At 42.3% G+C, this 9,015-nt stretch overlaps 1 protein-coding gene across 6 annotated transcripts in view; it reads left to right on the top strand.

The window, feature by feature from the left end:
- Window positions 1–9,015, top strand: part of ARHGAP24 (Rho GTPase activating protein 24) — a 407,100-nt gene that overhangs the window by 351,844 nt on the left and 46,241 nt on the right. For 4 of the 6 annotated variants that reach the window (XM_019552870.1, XM_019552872.1, XM_019552874.1 and 1 more), the window contains one exon: window positions 7,763–7,970. The exons of 1 other annotated variant lie outside the window; for it this stretch is intronic. In XM_019552870.1, coding sequence (XP_019408415.1) covers window positions 7,763–7,970 — 208 coding nt within the window. Of the gene's footprint in view, window positions 1–700; window positions 764–7,762; window positions 7,971–9,015 lie in introns of all 6 variants that reach the window. One more of the 6 variants, XM_019552875.1, reaches the window with a different exon arrangement.

Below are 9,015 nucleotides of genomic sequence, written 5' to 3'. Positions count from 1 at the left end.
CTGCTGCACTCTCCTCCGCTCCGGGTCCAGAAAGGAGGCACACGTGTGGGAAGGACACACGTGCACCTGTGTCCCTCTTCTCCCCACTGCTCCTGACCTCCAAGTCAGGTTAGTAACATGGTGGCTAGATTTGATGCTAGCCACATCATGTGTGTTCCTTAACCATGCTAGTTCTGAAGAGGATCTGTGACCAAAAGCACCTGTAGAACCCAGTCGGGACTGAGGCATGGGCATGGCAAAATGTAGTCTGCCAAAAATACTTGCACTGGGAAAAATAAAGTGCAAGTAAGTATTATCAAATTCCTCTCCACTAGTATCTTCAAGTGGCAGTTTCCCTTAAGAATCATGGTGTTAGCAAGTCTTGAAAAGGAATGTGAAGGACAGAGGGTAGTGCCTTCTATAAAGGCTAGGACAGAGCAGGTGCTCCATACCTAAATGCCAGCACAAAAGAAAGCAGTGAAGGGACAAGTGGGGAAACCTTTGGCTTGAACATGGCTTCTTCAGTGGAACAGAGGAGATGAGAACATCCAGGTTAGGAGAGAAGCAATGACAAATGGAGAAAGGTTTCAAAGGCTGAAGTATGAATTTTTGCCAGGGTCACAATATTGGGCCTGATATAATCTGATGTGACACCCTGCAATATTTTTTTACATTACCTTTCTGTCAAGTCCTTAGCTACATCTCCTTTTTTTCCATACAGTTCATTCTCTGCAAGTGGCCCTAGGACCTAATTATTCCATATGCACCTGTGTATAACTCCAGGGTAGGTGTCTCATTTGTGCTGCTCCCATTATGTTAATTGTCAACTCAAAGTGTTGAAGGCGTGCTTGAAGCTAGAAGGGTCTGAATCACACAGGAACAAACTGCTGCTACTAAGGTTCCTATGGCTTTTTTAACTTGCGGAAGAGAAATTACAAACTAATGTAGAAAATAAAGCAGTACCATTTACCCTTGAGCAAATCAAGGTGGTGTTTAGTCTGGGGACAGAGAGAGAAAAGAATTTTATGAAATACTCATTTAAAGATCAGTTTCAAGTGTTCTATGGAACTTTTGCTCATTCCTGTATATTACCTGAAGCCTTTTGCTGTGTAATCTAATATTAGAAATACCTTCACCTGATTTGTCTCATTATTTTCCATCTTAATTAATTGCTGGTTTAAAGATGAGATTTACTTAATATAAGTCAAGCCAGACTGAGAAGTCATGTCAATTCCTTTGATGTCCATATAATCATAGAACATTATGGTTGGAAAGGACCTGAGGAGGTCATTTAGTCCAATCCCCTGCTTAAAACAGGACCATCCCCAACTAGGTCATCCCAGTTGATCTAACCTAGCTGGGTATTAAAAACCTCTAAAGATACAGATTCCACAACCTCTCTAGGTAACCTGTTCCAGTACTTTACTACCCTCCTAGTGAGAAAGCTTTTCCTAATGTCTAACCTAAACTTCCTGTGCTGCAACTCAAGACCACTGCTTCTTGTTCTGTCATCTGCCACCACTAAGAACAACCTAGCTCCATCCTCTTCAAAGTCACACTTCAGGTAGCTGAAGGCTATTATTAAATGCCCTTTCAGTTTTCTCTTCTGTAAACTAAATAAGCCCAGTTCCCTCAGCCTCTCCTTGTAAGTCATGTGTACCAGTCCCCTAACCATTTTTGCTGCCCTCTGCTGGACTCTCTCCAATTGGTCCGCATCCTTTTTGTGGGGGGGGGCAAAACTGGACACAGTACTCCAAATGTGGCCTGACCACTGCCAAATAGGGGGGAATAATCACTACCCTCGATCTGCTAGCAACCGTTCTACTAATGCATCCCAGCATGCCATTAACTGCCTTCACAACAAGGGTGCACTGTTGGCTGATGTTCATCTTAGTGTCCACTGTAACCCCCAGGTTCTTTTCTGCAGAGCTGCTTAGCCAGTAAGTCCCCAGTCTGTACTAGTGCATGGGATTTTTCTGACCTAACTTTGCCCTTGTCTTTATTGAACCTCACAAGGTTTCTTTTGGCCCATTCCTCCAATTCGTTAAGGTCTCTATGAATCCTAGCCCTACCCTCCAGTGTATCTACTGTTCCCCCCAGCTTTGTGTCATATACAAACTTGCTGAGGGTGCACTCTGTGCCATCTTCCAGATCATTGATGAGTATACTGAACAAGACAGGTCCAAGACCAAACCCTGGGGCATTCCACTTGATACCAGCTGCAAACTAGACATTGAGCCATTCATTGCTACCCTTTGAGCCTGATGATCCAGACAGTTTTCTGTTCACTTTACAGTCCATTCATCCAATCCATGCTTCCTTAGCTTACTTGTGAGAATGTTGTGGGAGACCATACCAAAAGCCTTGCTAAAGTCAAGGTATATCTCATCCACTAGTCTCCCCACATCAACAGAGCCAGTCCTCTCATCATAGAAGGCAATCAGGTTGGTCAGGCATGATTTGCCTTTGGTAAATCCATGCTGACTGTTCCTGATCAGTGGTCACCTTATCCTCCTCCAAGTGCTTAGAAATGGATTCCTTGAGGACCTGCTCCATGATTTTTCCAGAAACTTAGGTGAAGCTGTAGTTCCCTGAATCCTCTTTCTTCCCTTTCTTTAAGATGAGCACTATATTTGCCCTTTTCCAATCATGTGGGATCTCTCCTGACCACCACAAGCTTTCAAAGATAGTGGCCAGTGGCTCTGCAGTCACATAAGCCGACTCCCTCAGCAGCTTCAGGTGCATCACATCCAGCCTGATGTATTTGTACACATCCAGCTTTTCTAAAGAGTCCCTAACCTGTTCTTTCACCACTGTTAGCTGCTCACCTCCTCCCCAAATTGTGCTGCCGGGTGTAGTAGTCTTGGAGATAGCCTTGCCTGTGAAGACTAAGGTAAAAAAGACATTGAATACTTCAGCTTTTTCCACATCATTTGTAATTAGGTTGACTCCCCCATTCAGTAAGGGACCCACACTTCAGTGAGCTTCCTCTTGTTGCTGACATACTTGTAGACACCCTTGTTCTTCACATCCCTTGCTAGCTGCAACTCCAGTTGTGCTTTGGCCTTCCTAATTTCATCTCTGTATGCTATCTCTCAAACCTCTCCCTATATTTTTTGTCCAAGTTTCCACTTCTAAGCTTCCTTTTTGTGTTTTAGATCACTGAAGACTTCCCTGCTAAGCCAAGTTGGTCTTCTGCCATGCTTGCTAGTCTTCCTGTACATTGGGATGGTTCTTTCCTGTGCCCTCAATCAGGTTTCTTTAAAATACAAATGATGCCATTTATTCTGGATAAGGGTCTAGGCCATTAGCAATTAACTTATTTGGTAAGGGTTTGTACATTCTGTGGACTAATGGAACAGGATGTTAGACTGCTATAAGAAATGGAACTACAAAGGGCCCATCAGATTCCACTTATCTAAGTGGTTTTACATGATACTTGACAGGCCTAATATTTGATGTGTTTGGTCTGATATATTTGATCTCACATCTTCAGTATGAGTGCATCTCCTACTGTAAAGAGTTAGGCCTGTGGAAATTCTCACTCATATCATTTACTGTCAGTCAAGAACATTTCCCTATATTTGGCCTTTGTTTCACTGTGATATAGAACCCAAAAAGCTGATTCCCAAACTCAAATCTCATACACGGCAGATGAGAGGATGCTCCTGTTACTAGTTTTATTTTAAACTTTGCAAGTTTTATTTTAAACTATTCAGGGTCCGGTTATATTTTGTTGTACCCATTATAAATCTGGAGGAACCTTCATGAGGTCAAAAGGCTTGGTTTTTAGCCCTACTGGTAGGATGGGAATGCAATTTGCATCCTCTGCTTTGGGGGATTCACCCTCAAGGCAAGCAAACATTGTTTAGTACAATGGGAATTCCACTTTGCAAGAGAAATTTTAACACATGGCTTGGACTCCATATTGTCTGCATATCCTACATTTGAGGCTTCTTTGCCAGTTCTAAGATCCATGGTAGAGGGGGACTTAAAGAAGTTTTACTCAACTGCTACTCTTTGGGACAGTTTTTCTGCTACCTAGACCCTGTATGTTTGGATTATGCATCCTGCAGGTGGAAGCTAGCTCAGTCCAGCCTAGTAGAGTTACTTAGATTTATACCACGTGTAATTGAGAGCACATGTGGCTCCGTATGTAATAAATTGTCATAAACCTCCTACCGTATGGTGCCCTGCCCTTCTCAAGTGTATTAAGAGATGCATTCTTCTGTTCTTTATACTTTCTAAAGACAGCACTTTTGCTATTGTCTGAGATATCTAGAAGTAGGAAAGGGAAGGCAGAAAACGTTTTACTAGAATATTATCCCTTTTGGTGAGACAGGGCTCCAGAATGTGGCTGTTCTATTCACTGTCCCTATACTGGAATACACAGTTAGAGGAGACCTTCATGTATACAAATAACTTGATCTTGAGGTCCATCCCCTACCAGCTTCCTGGGTATACACATCTATTACTAATGATGTTTTCCTGCCTTACTGTGCCTTGCAGTTTTTAAATGTATTGCCTAACTGTAGCTCTGTGCATAAGAGCCTCTTTTTGCAAATGTTTTGTGACTTAGAAATGAAAAGATCAGGAATACCCATAAGTAGTGCATCAGGGGAAGTAGCCATGACCTGTTTATATTCATACACCACCCTTTACCATAAATTTTATGGACTCCATCAGGAAAACTCCGACTGGAAATACAAATGCACAGATTTAGAATGTTTGCCCCCTGTTCCTTAGCTTGTTGATGTATTTCACATTAGACAGTCATTGGATAAAAACAAAAAAAACAAAAAACCCAGAAACAATCCACAGAACAGGGACTTCTCATTGGATTATCCTAATCACTGACCTTCAGGGCCAGGTTCCCTTTTCCTTGTTCTCCTGGTACAATGTCTCTAGCATGTCCAGCTTCAGCATAAGGGATGGATGGTATCCTCATCCAGACTAGTTAATAGGCTGGTGATTTTCACACTTCCTGGGTGAGAGCTTTCACCTTCCTAGTCTTCAGATCCTGAGTAAACAGAAGTGCCTAAGGTGCAGGCTTTGGTCAGGTACCTAAGCTCCATGGAATAGTTCAGCTATAGCTCTGTTGCTTAGTGACTCCTTCAAGCTAACTCTAGATGGCTCCCTGCAAATAGTCCAGATCTCTGAAAAAACACTGTGGTAAGTTTCTAACTCTCCACACTGATAATCCCTGGGAAACAAAGTGACTAACTTCATTTATAATCACCCTCCTGGGGCCAGATGTGTGTTTTCAAGAATGCTAATGCACAAATTTGGAAGCATGGGGGAGGGAGGAGGGCAAGGAATCTGGGTTGTGGTTGAGTGTTTTTCCTAAGTTTACACATGAAGCCTGAACACAGAAGAGAATAAATCCCAGGTGACATTTGACATCTTGGGGTCCAACACCTGTCATTTCTATCCATGTTTAGGTGACTTGATAACAACACTCTACTCATAAGTATAGAGTTAGATTCCAAACATTAGGAAACTACCTGAAAAAACTACAGCTTTTGCTGTTGGTGTCAGTTTTTATCTGGGAACAAAATGACTTCTTCTTATTTGATTGTTCAAGTTTCTTTCCCATTTAGCAGCCCAGAGTTGCTGATGACTTAGAGAGGGTGCTTGCATCCATTTTAAAAAGTGACACCTTTAATGTTTGAACCACTCTTTATGCTCAGCAATACTGTTGGACCTGGTTACAAGCATATTAATGCAATAAAGCAGCTGGCTGCTTCCTGTATGCTGCAGCTTGCATTGTGGTGCATCAGCAATTTATAACAATATAAAAACATTTTTTGCTCCCAATGCATGAAAAACCCTCTCCTAATTTCATTCATTTTAGACTAGACGTGCTTTGTGAAATTCAGTTCTGTAACCAACTCCCCACCCCCCAAAAAAACCAAACTTGAAACTGTGTGTTTTGACAAGTGTAAGAGATAACATAAGATTTTAAGCAGTTTAATGGATTTGAGAACTTACTCTCTTCTCTGGAAATGTAAACATGCCTATAATATGCTCATTAATCAAAGCATAAATGCATAGAGGAAAAAATATAGTTAATAAGACAGCGTTCATTCATATTCATTGCATTTTCAATGGGCAGGAGTTGTACTTATAGTTGTAATAGCCACATTTTATACAGATTCATTTAATTTCAAAAGCATTGAAACCTCTGGTGCTAGTGCCATGAGAACTTAATGGCTATTGGTGAGGGGGAACTTCGCTATGTACTGAAAGAACCACTTTATTTTGGGGCTCTGTTTAGAGCTGTAGACAGTACCTAGGAAGTGAATAAATTGCTATTGTAAGCATACAGGAACATAGGACAGGAAGAGCCACCCAGGTCACTGAGTTCAGTTCCCTAAGTATATGGAAATTCAAGATGATAATCTAATAGGACCAGGGATTTTTGTAAGATTTCTGATGCTTCCTCTTTTTGATCAGGTTAGAAGGTCCACTGGCACCATTTCCACTTTCTCATCGGTCTCAGCCCAATGGCACAAGAACTGAGGCCAGCAGAATTATCAATACATTGAACCTACCATCATTTTCACAGTACCAATATTCAGATTGGGTTCTATAGTTAGGTCTGGACAAGTCTCAGTTTGTGAACGTCATGTTCTCAGGCAACTCTGATTCAGCTAAATCACTGAGTTGGACACAAAGTAGAATTCCCACCAGTTTTCTTTAGTACCATGTATTAGTAAAATAACAATAACAATATAAACAACAGTTAAGTATGAAGCCCAATCTTTTGATTAAATATGGTTGTAGGGGAAAGGGGAATGGAAATTTTTCTAATTCCCTGGGAAATGTCAGTGGTTATCAGAGAACAGAATTTGACTTACTGCATTTTCCCCACACTCTGGAGAAGGATTTGGAGTTCAGTCCCTGGTTATGAATGACTGTACACTGCTTGACCTCCTTCTGGATATGAGATACACTCATTGTCTTTAGCCCACTGTCTAGTCAACAGATATATGCCTCACAAACCTTCCATTACAGGTGGTTCTGTAGCACCATTGACAACAGCATCATGTAGTATCAGAGCAGGATCTAAAGTTTGAATAGCTGTGGAGAAATAATTGCATGTTTACTGCTATTATTGATATTCCAGTATCAGTTCTGAAGTGCAAATTTGTCTACAGCATGTCTGTTCCATGGATAAATGTAGGTGTGAGTACACGTATGTGGCATATTTTACTACCACAACAACCACCTTTTTTCCCTCACATGCACATTTTCTTGTTACTAAGAAACAAAGTAATTTTGCATCTTGTAATGAAGTATAGAAAGAGATTATCTCTGTGTGTTTATGCATGTGCACATGTATTGAGCTCCTGAATAATCACAACTCTAGTTGAAATCAGTAGGAGCTGCTTTACATCTTGGAAAGTCATTGAAAACTTGTAAAGCAAGCAGGCATTTCTGAGGCCATCTCAGGTATAGAGGCCACCTCAGTGTTCATATGTATTTTCTCCTAGCCCTACAAGTGAAGATGGGCATATTTTTCCTCTTAGATTCAAAGCTCTAGTGCCATAAAATTACCATATACATTTACATACCATATACATTTTCTTATGATTTGAAGGTTGTCTCTGGGACCACCATTGTACAAGACAGCTAGTGTGAAACTGAGAATTTTATCCATAAGCCTGAAGATTTATAATTCCTCTTTCCCTATATATTGAAGGGATCTGTAGTCCTTGTTATGTCCCTTCCAATGGCATCCTTTCCTCAACACATTCTTGTCTCTCTTTATTACACATAGGTATTTTTGGACAGAAGCTGGAAGACACGGTACGATATGAGAAGAGATATGGGAATCATCTGGCTCCCATGTTGGTGGAACAATGTGTGGATTTTATCCGACTGCAGGGCCTGAAAGAAGAAGGACTTTTTAGACTTCCAGGCCAGGCTAACCTTGTCAAAGAGTTACAGGAAGCATTTGATTGTGGAGAGAAGCCATCATTTGACAGGTAAAATACTAAAAATGACCCCTAGCTTGACAGGTCAAGAACAAAGTTTGGGTGAGTTTCTGTATTGGGAGGTAAGTGACACTGAGTTATTCCAGATCTAGGATGGTTTGAATATGTAATAACTTTTGCAGCCTTTTCCATATGTTCCCCATTATCAGGTAGAGTTCATTTTATTTCTGACTTTAGTGTCTGATTTCAAAATGTTTCTGAAGAAGAGCCATTTTTTTGTACTGGCTTAATATTGTTGCTCATTGGGAAAAATATTGTAAGTGTGGTGAAGTGGGATCTCCCTGACCAGCCACAGTGCTAGTCTCCCAACCTGCCTCTGGGCATGCCACCCACCTTTCTCACCTGCCATGCCTTGTTGTTCAAAAATTAAGATCTTAATTAGGTGGGAGGCTGCCCTTCGGACGCCCTGTTCTCCTGGGCCTATATATGCAGCCCCAACCACCCCTATACTGCATCCCAAGCCTCACAGATATTCCTAACAGCTGAGCTCTGCTCCAGCCTGAGGCCAGGCTCAACTCATCCCAGTGTTAGGCCTCTCACTTTCTTCCCTATTACAGGCTACACTCCTACTGCCTCCCTCTCACTGAGGCCCGTCTCACTCCACTGCCTCTCACGCAGTCTCTCTTATACTGCCCCTTTGCTGGGCCATTCTCATACTACCCTCGCCCGGAGAGTCCTGGGGCTTGTTTTCCTGCATGCCCCAGCCAGCAAGCCCTGCCTAAGGGTCTCCTGCAGCCCTCATTTGAGCAAGCACTGGGCGATTTGCAGAACACTGGAGTGACTTAGATGCAGGGGTAGCAGTGGACATAGTCTTCCTGGACTTTCAGAAGGCCTTCGCCACTGTCTCTTACCCCATTCTCATTAAGAAACTGGGGACTGTGGTGTCGACACCCACACAGTCAATTGGATTGCCAACTGGCTGGAGGGCTGCACACAGGGAGTGGTGGTGGATGGGTCATTTTTGACTTGGAGAGATGTGGGCAGTGGGGTTCCGCAGGGCTCGGTCCTCGGGCCCGCACTGTTCAACATCTTCATC

The sequence above is a fragment of the Crocodylus porosus genome, unplaced genomic scaffold, assembly GCF_001723895.1.
Source record: "Crocodylus porosus isolate Cpor-Errol unplaced genomic scaffold, CroPor_comp1, whole genome shotgun sequence".
NCBI lineage: Eukaryota > Metazoa > Chordata > Crocodylia > Crocodylidae > Crocodylus > Crocodylus porosus.
This window is presented reverse-complemented; position numbering and strand designations above follow the sequence as displayed.